Genomic DNA, 17,011 nt, shown 5'->3' with positions numbered 1-17,011 from the left:
CCTATGTGTCCCCCGGCCAGGTGGCCACACCTGGAAGACGTGGTTACCTTGCCCCTTAAAGGGATGACCCCACACACACACATGGTCTCTCTCTTACACTCTTACTCTCTTACTCTCTTTCTCTCTCTCTCTCTCTCTCTCTCTCTCTCTCTCTCTCTATCGGGCGCCCCTTCCCTTTTTTTCTCTCTCTTCATGTCCTGCTCCCCCCTCCCTCCATACCCTTCTAATAAACCTCTTGCAGAGAATATCAGTTGACCAGCCTCACGCTTTTTTTTAATAACGTTACATTGGTGCCGAACATTTCCTAACAGATAGAACCAGGCTTCTGACATTAGCCTGTTATTTCCTTGAGACAGAAATCTTGTGTGCCTCAGGCTGGCCTCCATCTCCCAAGTGCTGAGGCTACAGTATGTGTCATGTCAGCTTTTGCTGTGTTGTTGTTTTGTTGAGACACAGTCTCCCCTGTGTAGTCCCGGCTGGCCAAGAAGTCACTACCCTTCTGCTTTTGTCTTGTTAGTGTTAGAAGGGCAGCTGTGTGCCACCATGCCTGGCCAGGAATTATCTTGAGTTGTTTTCTTTTTTGTTGCTGGTGGTGGAGTTTTTGTTTGTTTGTTTTTTGACATGGTCTCACCATGTAGCTCTGGCTGGCCTTGAACTTACAAAGATCCATGTGCTTCTGCTCCTGAGTGCTGGAATTAAAGGCCTGTGCCACCAAGCCTGTCCCTGAAAAGTATCCTTTAAAAATACTTATTTTAGCCAGGTTGTGATGGTGAATGCTTTTAATCCCAGCACTCACGAGGCAGGGGCAGGCAGATCTGTGAGTTCGAGGCCAGCTGAGTCTACAGAGTGAGTTCCAGGACAGCTGGGGCTACAAAGAAAAACCCTGTTTGGAAAAACCAAACAGTGTAATTATGTGTATTCATGTGTTAGTATGTGCATGCGAGTGCAGGTGCCCTCGGAGTCCAGAACAGGGTGTCGGATCCCCGGAGCCAGAGTTACAAATGTTTGTAAGCAGCCTGCTGCGGGTGCTGCAAACCAAACTCAGGTCCTCGACAAGATCAGCAGGTGCCAACCACTGAGCCTCTCCCCAGACCTGGTCTACACAGTGAGTTCCAGGACACCCAGGACTACACGGGAAAACACTGTCTTGAAACAAACAAACACATAAAAACAACAACCAAACAACAAGAAAGTAAAAAGAAAAGAGAAATTAATATAGTACAATTAAATACAAAGTAAGATGAGTCAGACAGTGGTGGCGCACATCCTTCACCGCAGCACTGGGGAGGCAGAGGCACGTGGATCTCTGTGAGCCTGGTCTCAGCGCGAGTTCCTGCACAGCGGAGGACACGCAGAGAAACCCTGCCTGGAAAAACAGTCCCTCCTACAAACCCCTGCCCTGATCTCACCGTTTTCTCTCCTTTTCCCTCAAACTCGGGCTCCCGTAGCCACAGCGGCCCCTAGCGGCCGGTGCGTGGCTACGCTGCTACTCTGCGCAGGCGCGGGAAAACAGGGCCTCTTCCCGCCCCGCCTCCCCCGCCTCTCCTCCCCCCCAAAGCACACTTCCGCTTCCTTCCCAGCGTTGCCCGGAAACCAGGGCCGAGACTTCCGTGAGGGCGTCACGGGGCGGAGCTTCGGGTGGCGCGAAAAGCAGGGCTCGGAATGGAGGTACAGGAGAGCGGTTGCGGCGGGGCCGAGAGTGGGGCGCAGGAGCCCTCGCCTGTCCCCAGCAAGACCGCGGGCGGCGCCGGCCACTACGAGCTGCCGTGGTGAGCGCGCGACCATAGTTGCGCGCGCGTGGAGGTGATGGCGAGCGAGGGCGGGCCGAGCTCCAGGGACCCGGCTTCGGGCTGGGTCCGGGGGACACCGAAGGTGCAGACGTCCCCCAGGAGTGCAGATTTTCACTTTTCTTTTTGAAGTTGGGTTGTTTGAAGCAGTGTCTTGTATAACTCAGGCTGGTCTCGAACTCAGTATGTAGCAGAGGATGACTTTGAACTGTTGATCCTTCTACCTCCTTGGGCGTGCGTTACTTCCATAAAGCAGTGCTGCGAATGGAACACAGGGCCTCGTGCATGCTAAGCAAGCACTCCAGGAACTGAGTCTCATTCACAGCTCTGGGTTTCACTGTGCAGCCCAAGCGGGTCTTGAACTTTCAGCAGTGATGGATCCGCAGCTTCCCAAGGGCTGGAATGACAGGTGTGAGCCACCAGGCACAGGTAGAGATTTTTAGTTATGGAAACTGAGGGATCTGTGTCTCGGAGTTCACCAGTCCGAGTGATGCTTGAACTTGACTAATGGCTGCTTAAAAAAAGTATCAGCTTCAGCCAGGCACTGGTGGCGCAAGGCTTTGATCCCAGCACTTGGGAGGCACAGGCAGGTGGACCTCTGAGTTGGAGGCCAGCCTGGTCTACAGAGTGAATTCTACGACAGCCAAGGCTACACAGAGAAACCTTGACAGCAGAGCTTCCATAGTTCACTGAAGTATCTGGACTGTCTAGATCGGTGGTTCTCGGCCTTCCTAATGCTGTGACCCTTTCAGGACTGTAATTTAGCTGCTGTTCTGAATTGTAATGTCAATAACTGTGTTTAGTGGTGGTCTTAGGCAACCCCTGCTAAAGAGGTCATTCATCAGTCCCCAAGAGCTTGTGCCCACAGGTTGAGAACCGCTGATCTAGAATAATACTAGGGAAAACATTAGGCTAGCTGGAAATGCTGCCCAGTGGCAGAACACTTGCCTGGCGTGTGGAGGCCCCAGAGTTCCATCCCCAGCACTCAAAAAATAGATGTAGAGAGAGCACATGTGCGTAATTCAGTAATTCAGCATTGTCTGGTAGCCACAGAAATAAGTAAAAAGAAAGTGGACAGCCACCTGTTAGGTCATCACTGGCTACATCCCAAAGTTCTCTGCCCTCCACACCTGTGCTGTGGCACACGCAGATAATAAAGAAACATGGATATATACTTAAAACAACATAAAGCACTCAGGAGGCAGGAGTTGGTGGATCTCTGAGTTTAAGATCAACCTGGTCTGTGTTGGGAGTTCCAGATTGGCAAGGACTACATGGTGAAACCCTGTCTCCAAAAAGAAAGAAAGGAAGAGAGTATAAGAGTAAAGGAAGCTTTGATGGTCAGATCATGGTAAATTACTACCGCATCTGTGTGCAGAGCTGGGAAAGCTCTGTCCTCTCTTAACGTTGCTTGTTTATTTAGAAGGCAGAACTTTAGTGGTCAGGAGGCTGAAATAGAAGGATCATGAGTTCTAGGCTATCTGGAGATGTGTTGATAGGGTGCTCGCCTGCCATTCAGAAAGCCCACATTTCCATCCCCAGCACCTCATAAACTGGATATGTGATTCATGCCTGTAATCCTAGACCTGGGGAGGTAGAGCCTGAGGAGTGGGGAGCCCAAGGTCGTACGTAGTAGGTTTCTGGTTAGCCTGGGCTACATGAGACCCTGTCCATAAATAGGCACCTTTTTTTTTTCTTTATGTCTATGGGTATATTCAGTGTCCTCAGAGAGGGCATCACATTTCCTGAAACTGGAGTTAATAGATGGTTGTGAGCTGCCATGTAAGTGCTAAGAATTGAACCTGGGCCCTTTGGAAGAGCAGACAGTGCTCTTAGGCACTGGCCATCTCTCCAGCCCTGAGAGGACAGTATTTTAAGTGAAGTGTCCAAGTACCATTTCAAAATGGCTTCAACGCTGCCCGCACAGGATTCGTGGTCATAGCCTCCAACCACCAATTGCTGCTCTAGAGCGCCAAGCATTGGCATTCTGGTACAGTAGCACATGTGGGCCATTAGACACCTGAACACGAGGCCCTTCATCCCGTGTGACAGATGTGGGTGCACCTGCCGGGCTCTGCAAATGGTTGTCACATGTGCATCAGGGCTAGCTAGACAGAAAGCACGGGGCACCCTGTGGCCCCCTCCACTGTGTGGACTGGCCAGAGGGGGAGCCAGTTCATAGCAAATATTCTGTTCCCTTTTTTTCATTTAACGCTTTTTGTTTTTGCAATTCTTTATGGGGGAAAGGGGGGCCTCTTGCACCTGCCATGGTGCCCATTTGGAGGTAGTCAGAGAACAACCTCTAGGAGTCTCTTCTCTTGTGTGGGTCCTAGGGATTGCACTCAGCTGCTCAGGCCTGTGGGCAGGCACCTCTACCCACTGAGCCATCTTGCTGACTCCTTTTTTTGGCTTTAGTTTTGGTCTTTTGAGATTCATTTTATGTGTTTTCTCTTGTGTATATATGGGCACTGTGTGCATGCAGACATAGAGAGGCCAGGGGTGGGCCTTGGATCCCTGGGAGTTAAAGTTCCAGGAAGTTGTGAGCCGTTGTGTGGATGCTAGAAGTTGAACCCAGACTTCTGCAGCAGCAAGCTGTCTTAACCACTGAGTTATCTCTATAGCCATTATTTATGATTATGATTATTATTGAGTGTCTCGTTTAGACCGGACTAGCCTTGTACTTGTTATGTGGTCCAGGATAACCTTGAACTTCTGAACCTCCTACCTCCACCCCCAAGATACCTGGGGTTGCAGCTATCTGCCACTACTCATGGCTAATTATTTAAACTTTTTTAGTGTGCTATGGTGTTTTGCCTGCATATATTTCTGTCTAAGGGTGGATCCCTTGAAACTGGAATCACAAAGAGTTGCGAGCTACCATGTGGGTGCTAGAAATTGAACCTCAGTCCTCCGGAAGAGCAATCAGTGCTCTCAACCTTTGAGCTGCTTCTCCAGCCTGATTATTTATTTATTTTGTGGAGGTCTATGGCAAACATCCAAGTCCTGCAGTGTAATGTGGGGGCGTCAGTTCTCTTCTTCCACCATCTTGGTCCTGTCAATTGAACTAAAGCTGACTAGCTTTGTCATGAGTTCTTTTACTTGCCGAGCCATCTTGCTGGTTTCTTATTACTTTGTCTTTGAGGCAGTTTGTGTGTGTGGCCAAGGCTGGCCTGGAACTCGAGTCGACCTGGCTCAGCCTCTATGTGCTGACCTTCCAGGCAACATGGCCCTCTGTGTCAGAATTACAGGGTTGCCCTTTCCTGCCCTGTTTTCTGGGTACTCAGGATAACCATGTCAATATTTGCTGTTTCCTCAACCAGGGTTGAAAAATACAGACCAGTAAAGCTCAATGAAATAGTGGGAAATGAAGACACAGTGAGCAGGTTGGAGGTAAGGAACTCTGTGAGCCCATTTGAATCGTACTGTGGATAAGCTTGTGGCGACTGGAGAAAGATGGCTGAGATGGCGAAGGAGAGGCTGCGTCAACTATTCCTCCCTGGAGTGACAATACCTGATAAACAGCAGTGAGGCAAAGACGGGTTGGTTTGGCTTTGGCTCACAGCTGCGGGTGCCCAGTCTGTCATCGTGGGGAAGGCGTGGTGGCAGGAGCGGCTCACCTGGCCTCTGCCTTCAGGAAGCAGAGAGATGGGTGCTGCTGCGCACTCAGCTCAATTTCTCCATTGCATTGAGTCCAGGACGCCAGCCCTCAGGGAGGGTGCCACCCACACTCAGGGTGTGTCTTCTGACCTCAGTGGAGATGAGGTTCTGTTCCCTTCTACCACCCTGTGGAGCCTAATGATGGATGATTGAACTCAGCCTCTTAACCTTTGCAAGTGCCTTTATCTGCTGGGCCATCTTGCTGGCTTGTTTTTGTTGTTCGTTTTGTTTTATTTTTTTTTTAAGATTTATTTATTTATTATGTATAGTGTTCTGCCTGCAGGCCAGAAGAAGGCACCAGATCTCATTATAGAGGGTTATGAGCCACCGTGTGGTAGCTGGGAATTGAACTCAGGACCTTTGGAAGAGCAGCCAGTGCTCTTAACCTCTGAGCCATCTCTAGCCCATATTTTTGGGTTTTTTGCTTGTTTGCTTTTATGAGACAGGATCTCACTGTGTAGTCCTGGCTAGCCTGAAACTTGCTATGTAGACCAGGCTGCCTTCTAACTCACAAAAATCTACCTGCCTCTGCCTCCCAAGTGCTAGGATGAAAGGCTCGAGCTACCACTCTCCAGCTATGTATTTGTTTTTGAGACAGGGTTCTGATAGGTAGCCTAAACTGGTTTTTGAGTTTCTGATCTCCCTGCCTTAACCTCCTCAGTGCTAAGACTAGAAGCAGACACTGCTATGCCTAACTTAATGAACCTTTTACGCAGGTCTTTGCGAAAGAAGGCAATGTGCCCAATATCATCATCGCTGTGAGTACTTGGGACTGGCCCTGTGGCCATCTCACATCCCTTGGGGAAACCCACAGGACCCTTGCTGGGTTGTTGGGGGGTCAAGGGAGCAAGTTCTAACGGGGCGGGGGAACAGCGAGACCACATGGCAATCCTTTCTAAAATGAATTCACTTTTACATGTATGGTCATTTGGCCTGCATCTGTGTTTGCATCATGTGCACGCCTGGTGCCCTGCAGGGTTGGGGTGGGGGTGAGGGAGCCCCTGGAACTGGACACAGTTTTGAGCATTGGGAATGGAACCAGGTCGTCTGGATGAGCAGCCGGTGCTCTTAACTGCTGAGCCATCTCTCCAACCTCCGGGTCCTTCTTGCATGGAACAGTTAGTGGAGCTCTTACCCACAGGGTCCACCAGGAACCGGCAAAACCACCAGCATCCTCTGCTTAGCGAGAGCACTGCTGGGCCCAGCCCTGAAGGATGCGGTTCTGGAGCTCAATGCATCAAATGACAGGTACTGTGGGAGGGAAGGTGGAGGCCTCCTGCTGTGCCTGACTTAGAAGCTCTGCTCGCTTCTAGCCCGTGCCTGGTCTTGCTTCACTGGTCTCACTCACCAGGGGAATCATTGCCTGTCTGAGGAGCACCTGCAGGGTTCCTTGTTTCCTTGTTGAAAATGTTCAAAAGTGGGGGCTGGAGAGGTGGCTCAGCAGTTCAGAGCACCAACTGCTTTTCCAGAGCTCACAGGTTCACTTCCCAGCACTGACATGGCAGCTCACAACTGTCTGCAACTTCAGGATCTGACACCCTCACGTAGACATACGGGCAGGCAAAACACCACTGCACATGGAAGGAAGGAAGGAAGGAAGGAAGGAAGGAAGGAAGGAAGGAAGGAAGGAAGGAAGGAAATGTTCAAAAGTTAGTCTTTTAAAATTTTGTTTTAATCCTGCTTATTTATTGGGGGGAGGGCCCTCCATGTGCATGTGGAGGTCAGAGAGCAACTTGGGGGCCAGGTGGTTCTCTCCTTCCACCAGGTTGAGAGGGTCACCGCGAGAGCCGTCTCCCCAGCTGTGGTGTTGGAGAGGGTATATATTGGGAGGTGTATCGTGGCATGTGGCATGGCACCTGTGTGGAGGTCAGAGCGCAGACAGGTGGAATCGGATTTCTCCCACCTTTATGTGGGTTCTGGGGATTGAATTCAGCTTGTCAGTCTTGCATGGTCTGCCGGCAGGTGCCTTCACCCACTGCCACCTCGGTGGCCCCGAGTCCACTTTTGGGTATCTACTTCAGTCGTGTTAATATGTTCCTGTTTTTGTGCAGCAGCTTTCTGACGTTGTAAAACTGAAACTGCCCTCAAGCATGCCTCATTTCCCTTCTGCAGCCACAGCAGCCCAAGTCTACCTTCTGTCTGTGTTTGTGACTGTCGGCTCATGTTCCCCAGTTAAAATAAGGTTCTGTAGCCCTCAGGGCTGTACAGAGGACTTACAAGTCCCTTGTGAACTGGGAGTGATGTGTGAGAAGTCCCAGCACTCGGGGAGGCAGAGGCAGGTGGATCTCTGGGAGTTTGAGGCCAGCCTGGTCTACAAAGCGAGTCCAGGACAGCCAGGGCCACTCAGTGAGACCCCATCTCGAAAAACCACAGAAAGAACAAACGAACATGTTGCTCTTGCAGAACCCAGAATTCCTTTTCAGCCCACTCCTGCTTGGCCTCTACAGACAACCCCAAACCCGCCCCCCAAGCACATGTCATGCATCCACAAAGACACATTAAAATAGTAAACGAGGGCCACTGAGATGGTCAGTGGATAAGCGCCCTTGCTGTACAAGCCTCAGAGCCCTTTTCAGCCCATAGAACTGAGTCTTCAAAGTTGTCTTCTCACCTGCACACACACACATGCACACATGCACACACACTCATATACAGTAGAACCCCTCCCCATGATTATAAAAAGTCCCTCTGTTTGTGACACCCGCATTCTTCCTGTTTCAGGGGCATCGACGTGGTGAGGAATAAAATAAAAATGTTCGCCCAGCAGAAGGTCACCCTCCCCAAGGGCCGGCACAAGATCATCATTCTGGATGAAGCAGACAGGTGTGGGCTGGAGCTGGGTTTCCCCAAGTCGGGCAGGCTGGCCTCAGGGTTTCAGTCTGCCCCCAGACCTGGAACCAGCCTCCCTTTTATGCCTCAGCATGACGGACGGTGCCCAGCAGGCCCTCAGGAGAACCATGGAGATCTACTCCAAGACAACCCGCTTCGCTCTGGCTTGTAATGCTTCCGACAAAATCATAGGTGAGCTTACTGCTTCCAGTAAGGCTCCCTTCTGTTTACTTAATTTCTTCATTATTTGTTTTTGGTTGTGTCTGTCTGTCTGAATATATGTACCCTGGAATTAGGGATACAGGCAGTTGTGAGCCATTTGATGTGGGTGCCAGGAACCAAACTTGGGTTCTCTGTTTCTCTAGCCCTTCGTGTGTGTGTGTGTGTGTGTGTGTGTGTGTGCGTGTGTGTATGTGTGTGTGTGTGTGTGTGTGTGTGTGTGTGTGTGTGTGTACTTGCCTGTGCATATGCCTGCTTGCCTAAGTAGGTATGGAGGTCAGAGGACAGCTTTCAGGGTTGTTTCCTACCATGTAGATCTCAGGAATTGAACTCAGGTTGTCAGACTTGGCACATGCCTTCACTTGCTGAGCCATCTTGCTGGCCCTGTTTTTATCTCTGTTATGGTACTGCAGATGCAACCCAGGGATTTTAGGCGTGCGTACTACTAACTGTGCCTTCTGTACTTTAGATTGAGACTTCATCTCCCCTAAATAGCTCAGCTGGCATTGACCTCACTGTGTAGCCAGGCATGCCTTGAACCTACAGTCCCGCCTCAGCGTCCTGAGGGGCTGGGGTGACAGGCCTGTGCCCCTCCCGGCTTGAACATGCTCTAGTTGGTTTGTCTGCTGAAGCCCTTGGCATCATCTGTGCCTTAGGCTTGGTTGCTGCCTGTTATGCACAGGCCACCACCTCACCACAGTGTCTTCTCCTGGAGCCCTTTGGCCTGTAGCCCAGCTGCTACCCACAGCACCACCTTCCCCGCCAGCTGGTACAGATCCTCCTGCCGCACACTGTGTGCACAGCCCGAGTCATCCTGTGCCACCTCGCCCCACTTCCCCTCTGCACATGCGTGTTGTGTGTTCTCACACAGGCATGTTAGTTACCACGTGCCTTTTCCTACTAGCTCATGGCTGCCTAGATGGGCAAAATGCTTATGTCAACAGGAGCTCCCCCATTTATTTAAAAATTACATTTTCATGTGTTCGTGCCCATGCGAGTGTGCGTGAGTGCACGCTGGGAGGTGTATGCCTGCATCCAGATGTCAGAGAATAATTTATAGAAGTCAGTTATCTATATTGATCCCAGAATTGAGCTCCAGGTTGTCATTCTTGGTGGCAAGCATCTACCCACTGAGCCATCTTGCTAGGCCCCCAGCCCTCTTCCTCGTCTGTCCATCTGTCCATCCTTTTTTCCTTGTTGGTGTTGGTGGTGTTGTGTTTTTGAGAATCAAGCAGCAACACTGGCCTAGAACCCGAGGCTGACCTCCATCCTCCTGTTCCTGCCGCCCTGTGTAATCCCAAGTGTTGGGATTAAGGTTTAACCTTCTTGCCTTGTTTCCCTGTGGAGGTTTAAAGAGCTTGTGTAGCTCCATCTCCTCCCAGCCTGTGGTCTTCCCTGAAGGGCCAACCATTCCTCACTCTCACTCCGGAAGCCCTAACTTTTTTTTTTTTTATGTGCATTGGTGTTTATCCTGCATGTGTGTCTATGTGTCTATATGGAGGTATCAGCTCTTGGAGTTACAGTCCTGAACTGCCATGTGGGTGCTGGGGATTGAACCCAGGTCCTCTGGAAGAGAGCAGTCAGTGCTCTTAATCACTAAGCCATCTCTCCAGCCCCAAGCCCTGACACGTGTGTGTGTGTGTGTGTGTGTGTGCAGGGAGGCGTATCCTGAGGCCTACGTTCACTCCAGAGGCGAGGCCTGACCTGAGTGCTGGATGGTTTTGTTTCCTCGTAAGCAGCTAAAGACAGGCATTTATTGGGGAAAGGGAACACACAGATACAGCACAGACACTGAGAAAAAGACCCTCTGCCGAGCGGGACGGCGAAGCTCAGAATCCAGCCTTCTTGTTTGCTTCTTATCTGGTAGTTTGCCCCTTGGCTCAGCTGTGTCCTGGTGAACAGCCAGCCTTTTCAGGGAGCCCTCACTCTGCTGTCTCCGTCCAGAGCCTATCCAGTCTCGCTGTGCAGTGCTCCGCTACACCAAGCTCACCGATGCTCAGGTCCTCACCAGGCTCATGAGTGTCATCGAAAAGGAAAAAGTGCCATACACAGATGATGGCCTGGAAGCCATTATCTTCACAGCCCAGGGGGACATGCGCCAGGTTGGTGGGTGACTGTTGCTGACTATCTTAGTTGGGATTTCTGTTGCTGGTGACTAAAAAAGCAAGTTGGGGGGCTGGAGAGATGGCTCAGAGGTTAAGAGTACTGGCTGTTCTTCCAAAGGTCCTAAGTTCAATTCCCAGCAACCACATGGTGGCTCACAACCATCTATAATGAGATCTGGCGCGCAGGCACATATGCAGGCAGAATGCTGTATAATTAATAAAAAATCTAAAAAAACAAAACAAAAAAACAAGTTGGGGAGGAATGGGTTTATTTAGCTTACACTTTCACATCTCTCTTCATCACCAAAGGAAAGCAGGGCAGGAACCTGGGGGCAGGAGCTGGTACAGAGGCCATGGAGGGTGCTGCTTACTGGATTCTCCCCTCGATCACTCAGCTGCTTTCTTACTGAACCCAGCACCACCAGCCCAGGGTTGGACTCACTCACACTGGGCTGGGCTGTCCCCCATCAATCACTGCTTAAGAAAATGCCCTGCAGCTGCGTCTTATGGAGGCATTCTCCATATCAAAGTTCCCTCCTTGCAGGCAACCCTAGTTTGTGTCTCATGTTGACAGGAGACGAGCCAGCACGTTGCCCTTACAAGATGAGGTTGGGGAATAGGTATTTTGCCAAGTCTGGCTAAAATGAAGCTTGAGGACCCAGCTCTGCAGGGGTGTGAGCTGCTGGAGGGTCGGTATAGGCTCTATCTGCTAGGCAGGACAGGAGAGACGTCGCAGTCACCTTTGATGGGTCTCTTGTTTCCCTCCAGGCGCTGAACAACTTGCAGTCCACCTTCTCAGGATTTGGCTATATCAACAGCGAGAATGTATTCAAGGTATCAGGGCTGGGAGAGGCTTGGTCTGCACCATAGCGGACCTGCACGAGCACTGGTCAGAAGTAGGGCCTGCCGTGGTGGTCCACAGCATTGGGGGGCTGCAGCAGAGGGGCGGAGAGTTCCAGGCCAGCTTCAGCTACAAAGTAAGACCTATCTCAGAAAGAAAGAAGGAAGGAAGGAGGGAAAGGCCTGGGGATGTTTATCTAATTTGGTAGCATGCTTGCCTGGGTACCGTAGCTGGCACCACGTGAGCCAGGCACACCCACACCTGTGGTACCATCAACAGTCAGGCAGCTAGAACATAAGGACAAAGGTGACAGGTACTCAGCTGTGTGAGCTGTGCTCCTGGCAGAGCTTGCTCCTTTCCTCGTTCCATCACAGTTTTGTCTCTCATATGCAGGAGACCAGGAGGAGGGTTGTGGGCAGGTTCCACATGGTAGTGGTAGGATCCGGGCTCACCATTCAGATGCAGGCTAGCCATTGTCTTCCTTGACCCCTCACCTCCCTGCAGAGATGCTCTTACTCTCACCTGTGCTTTGGGCTGGGCTCTGCTGGCTTGTCCAAAGTCTTGTCCTCCCCAAGCCCCTCTCCAACCTTTTTTCTTATCTTCTTTTCTTTTGAGCCAGAGTTTGTAGCCTAGATTATGTACCCAGGCTGGCCTTGAACTTCTGATATACTGCCTCCACCTTCCTCATGCTGGAATCACAAGTGTGTGCCACCATCCCCAGCTTATTCATTTATTTTAGAGACAGGATCTCAATCTGTGGCCCAGACTGGCCTTGAATTTGAGGTCCTCCTGGGTTTTGAGGTTACAGGCATGTGCCACCAAGCCCAGCACCATGCCTTTAATGCCACCCAAGCAGAATGGTTTGGGGGCTTTTAGCTGCTTTGTGATTCATTCAGGAAGTTTTGTTTTCTTTTTCAAAACAGGGTTTCCCTGTGTAGCTCTGGCTGTCCTGGACTTGCTTTGTAGACTAGGCTGGCCTCAAACTCAGAGATCCACCAGTCTCTGCCTCTCCAAGTGCTGGGGTCACAGACATGTGCCACCACCGCCCGGCTGGATGTGAGGAATTTAACCTCATCAGGCGCTGTCATATTTGGGGATGTCTGGGTGGTAGTCAGAAGGTGTTCCAAAATCCCATTCCAGCTGCTAGAGACGTGGAGGGCCCTCGTGATGTTGTGTTTCCTGGTCGTGTGCTCAGGTCTGTGACGAGCCCCACCCCCTGCTGGTGAAGGAGATGATCCAGCACTGCGTGGATGCCAACATCGATGAGGCCTACAAGGTGGGTCCTGTCTACTCCCTGGTTTCCATGCTGCCCGTGTCTCTTGACCCAAGTGGCCAGAGCCCAGGGTGGCTCAGGCCTCCGCATCGCTCTCCTTAACCTTAAAATCACTCTCAGCTTCGGGTGAACCTTACTTACTTTGCTCATCACTCTGTCAGAACCCTAACAGGGTTTTGCTGGACAGAGGCTGGTGTTATAGAAACTCAGCACAGCTGGAAGGCGTGCCAGAGCTCACGCTGGTGGGAGCGTGTGCCTGCGACACCTTATATCTTTTTTCAAACGTGCCTGGGTGTTTGCCTGCATGTAATCTGTGCACCACACACGTGTGATGTCCTTGCAGTCCCGCAAAGGGTATCAGCTCCCCAAGACTGGATTGTGAGCTGCCAAGTGGGGGCTGGGAACTGAACCCTGGTCCCTAGATGAGCAGCCAGTGCTCTTAACACTGAGCCATCTCTGTAGCCCGATGAGGTGCCTCACATCTTGGTGGGTCAGGAAGCATGGACCTGCTGCCTGGCTACAGAGGCTCTACCTCCTAAATACCACAGCCTCCTAGAACAGCGCCACCAGCAGGCCACCAAGTAGTATTTCATACTCAACCATGAAACGAAGAGCGACTGATTCCTTGCCCCAAGCCACGCTGCAAATGGTAGGCCTGGAAGCCGCCATCATGCACTATCGGAGTTCCGCCCTCCACAAGAGGACTCTTGGCCTGAGATACAGAAATTGCAGCCAGCCTCTGGCTTCCTGAAAATCATGCTGAGGGCCAACCAGGAACCCAGCAGTCCTCATTTTCTGGAAGAGAAGGGGGTCAGGAAGGGTCTGGTGTGGCTGTAGGGGCCCCTGGTTCCCTGAGCAGACGCTAGTGGGTATGGGTGACTTCAGATCTATAGGTGCCAGGGGTGTGACTGCAGACCCTTTATCTGATCACAGGTTTCTCACCCGCTGTGTCTTAGGGTTTCTATTGCTGTGATAAAACACCATGTCTGGGCTGGAGAGGTGGCTCAGTCAGTTAAGAGCACTGACTGTTCTCCCAAAGTTCCTGAGCTCGATTCCCAGCAACCACATGGTGGCTCACAACCATCTATAGTGAGATCTGGTGCCCTCTTCTTCCCTGCAGATGCAGGCAGAACACTGTATAAATAATAATAAATCTTAAAACAAACACATAAACACCATTACCAAAACACTACTTGGGGAAGAAAGGGTTTTTTTAGCTTACACTTCCATATTGCTCTTCATTATGGGAGGAAGTCAGAACAGGAACTCAAATGGGACAGGATCCTGGGAGACAGGGCCTAATGACGAGGCCATGGAGGGTGCTGCTTCCTGGCTTGCCCCCAACCCCTGGCTATTCAGCCTGCCTTCTTATAGAACCCAGGGATGGCACCACCCACAATGGCCTGGGCTCTCCCTTATTGATCACAAATTGAGAAAATTCCTTACAGCTTGAGCTCGTGGAGGCATTTCCTCAACTGAGGCTCCTAGCTTGTGTCAAGTTGACACACAAAATCAGCCAGTACACCCAGTCAACCAGGGAAACTGACTCCAGTCAGGGCAGGGTTGGAGTTAATGAGAAGCTAGAGTGTCACGTCGAGCCAGAGGCTGGTTACTGGGGGAAGACCACAGCTGACCCTGACCTTTGACTCTAATCCGCTAGCCCTGTCTAATCCTAAAGTAGCAGAATCTATCCCAGGGTGCCAAGGCCCAACAAACTGTCTAGACACAGCCCCTGGCTTGGGAAAGTGGACAGGAAGGGAGGAAGGCAAGGGACTAATGAACTCCTGCCCTCATTGAGCAGGGGCCTGTTTCTGACTGAGCCTGGGGGAGCTAGCTGGGGAGGGAGTCCATGTGGAGGCCCTGGACAGAGGCACGATTTAGGCAAGATAGCAGACCATCTTGCCTGTAGTCATTGGGGCCTTCTGGAAATGAGCTAAACTACCTGCCATGATCAGAGGGCTGGGTGACATGGGGCCCACCAGCACGTCTCCCTGTCCACACGGCTCACAATGTTCACAGCCTGTTGGGTCTTTTGTCCAGATTCTTGCTCACCTGTGGCACCTGGGCTACTCACCAGAAGATGTCATTGGCAACATTTTCCGAGTGTGTAAAACCTTCCCGATGGCCGAGTACTTGAAACTGGAGTTCATCAAGGTTAGTCAGAGCTCAGAATTAGCTTGTGCACTTCTTTTGAGTCCAGCAGCCTCTGCTTTGTTTTTGTCAGGGTCTCATGGTGTAGTCTAAACCACCACGCTACTGTGCATCGCACCCTCCGTTTCCGTTGTGACGTGTGTCTGTGGCCTGGCCCTTACCGCTCAGCAGTATTCTGCTGTGTGGCTGTGTCGTTTGTTCTCCGGGAAGGGCGTTTGGATTTCTGTGGCTAACGCTACCATACACTGGCACACATGGGCCACCATCACTGTCAGCCAAGTTCTTGCTCTATTCGGGTGGGTTTCCAGACACGAGACCACCATCGCAGGCAAGTGTGTGTTTGTAAGAATTAACTGGCTTAGCTGGGCTGCCTCGAAAGTGCAGAGAGCCCTGCACAGGATGGGTGTGCACTTTAGTGCTACACAGCGAGACCTTGTTTTAAAACAGCAAGAGCAAAAAGGAGCTGGGTGTCCCTTCGCCTGCCCATGGTTTAATACCCTGGAGGTGGCGGCGGGAGACTCAGAGGCTCAAGGCTATCCTCGGCTACATAGGGAGTTTGAAACCGGCCTGGGCTGCATCTCAGTGCTGGACACTCTGGGTTTGCTTCCTAAGCCTGGAACACCCTTTGCCTGCGTGAACTGAACTTGAGGGATGCCAGATCCTGCCACTCTCCCTGCTGCATTGTGGGGTTGTTGTATCTGTTTTGCACCTATCACTACTTAGCTGCAAAGGAAAAAATGGTCGCACTTACCCTCCTTCTCCTGCTTATGCTGCAGGAGATCGGCTACACGCACATGAAGGTGGCAGAAGGTGTGAATTCCTTGCTGCAGATGGCTGGGCTCCTGGCCAGGCTGTGTCAGAAGACCATGGCTCCTGTGGCTAGCTGAACTGAGACATCCTCCATCGGTGAGACTAGGAGAGTCCTCGTCGCTGAGACACTTGGTCCAGCTTTCCCGTCGTGGGGAGGTGGGCCTCAGACTTCGCTAGAACAAGCTCACTGTGTTTCTGTTCTGTGAGAATAGGCTCTCTTGTAGCCCTGGCTGACGTTGAACTCCTCCTGCTGCCTGAAGAGCACTGGGTTACAGGTGTGTCGTCGTGCTTGCTTGAAACGGCACTGCAGGTGGAACCAGGGCTGGTGCATGTCAGCCGAGCTATAGCCCCGCCTGCGCCTGACAGAGCTCTGCAAGAGTCCACATTACTGCCAATACGCCTCTGCTCTTCAGTATCCGAATTTACCCTTGGGCCCTGGACATGGGGTGTGGTGGGAAGGCCCCAATGTCCTCAATCTTGGTGTTGTAGCTAATAAAGAGGATGTTTATCTTGTAGCGATTAATTGCTTGAGGCTTTGGGGAGAGCTAGTATCCTGCTTCTGTCTATTTACCCTGACAGTAGAAAGGGTACCCTGCGGCTGGTGAGACTGCAGCAGGGGAGGGTGCCGGCCACACGCCTAGCCACTGGAGTTCTAGCCCCAGGACCCTCAAGAGGGTGGGAGAAGAGAACTGGCTCTACAAAAGCTGTGGCACACACCTTTTAACCCCAGTACTCGGGAGGCAGGGACAGGTGGATCTCCATGTGTTCAAGGCCAGCTGATCTCCACAGTGACAGGACAGCCAAGGCTTACACAGACCTTTCTCAAAACAAAGTTGTCTTCTAGGTTCTGCACACACACACACAATAGTAAGTAAAATTATTAAAAACGAAATAAAATTTAAGGAATGAAGCCAGGCACAGTAGCACACACCATAGTTTTTAAATCCTTTATTAATGTCTGCAGGTGATTTTTGTGTGTGGGGGGTGTGTTGCCTGCATGTATACCTACACACCATGTGAGAAAACCAGAAGAGGGCATTGGGTTTTTTTGGAATGGGAGTTACAGGTGAACCTCATGTGGGTGCAGAGAACTGAGTCTCATCCTCGGCAAGAACAGCCAGACTGCTCAGCTACCTCAGCCCCATGAACCAAGAGGCTAAGTTCAAAGCTAGCCCCTGCTGTAGAAGTCCAGGCCAGCATGGTAAACGGGAGATAGAAGACCCTCTCTTGTCACTGTCTAACAATTGGGTTCTAAGTGTTTCTTCTAATATAGCTTATGGCATTCGTTTCTTCTCAGAATGAGTTTGTGATGTCTGGGGAAAGGACTAGATGAAGTGCA

The 17,011-nt window shown here is 51.2% G+C and overlaps 1 protein-coding gene across 2 annotated transcripts; it reads left to right on the top strand.

Moving 5' to 3' along the window:
* The first annotated feature begins 1,563 nt into the window (after nt 1-1,563).
* On the top strand, nt 1,564-16,187 carry Rfc2 (replication factor C subunit 2). Of its 2 annotated transcripts, XM_021646650.2 has the most exons (12): nt 1,612-1,769; nt 5,108-5,177; nt 6,161-6,202; nt 6,586-6,692; nt 8,166-8,267; nt 8,365-8,465; nt 10,437-10,594; nt 11,366-11,431; nt 12,634-12,714; nt 14,752-14,865; nt 15,639-15,768; nt 15,885-16,187. In XM_021646650.2, exons 1-11 carry the CDS (start codon nt 1,663-1,665, stop codon nt 15,747-15,749), a joined length of 1,059 nt encoding a protein of 352 aa, XP_021502325.1. In that variant the 5' UTR covers nt 1,612-1,662; the 3' UTR covers nt 15,750-15,768; nt 15,885-16,187. The 2 variants fall into 2 exon arrangements, with proteins under 2 accessions (XP_021502324.1, XP_021502325.1); XM_021646649.2 differs by having other exon boundaries at nt 1,564-1,769; nt 15,639-16,187.
* Nucleotides 16,188-17,011: the final 824 nt, after the last annotated feature.

Source organism: Meriones unguiculatus, chromosome 4 (assembly GCF_030254825.1).
Source record: "Meriones unguiculatus strain TT.TT164.6M chromosome 4, Bangor_MerUng_6.1, whole genome shotgun sequence".
Classification (NCBI taxonomy): Eukaryota; Metazoa; Chordata; class Mammalia; order Rodentia; family Muridae; genus Meriones; species Meriones unguiculatus.
The sequence above is the reverse complement of the archived record's forward strand: the minus strand, read 5'-3'. Positions and strand labels throughout refer to the sequence as shown.

Coding starts and splice junctions, on each gene's coding strand:
- Rfc2 (XM_021646649.2), top strand. CDS start 1,663: ATGGAGGTACAGGAGAGCGGTTGCGGCGGGGCCGAGAGTGGGGCGCAG. Junction 5,178..6,160: donor ACACAGTGAGCAGGTTGGAG/GTAAGGAACTCT, acceptor CCTTTTACGCAG/GTCTTTGCGAAAGAAGGCAA. Junction 6,203..6,585: donor TGCCCAATATCATCATCGCT/GTGAGTACTTGG, acceptor TCTTACCCACAG/GGTCCACCAGGAACCGGCAA.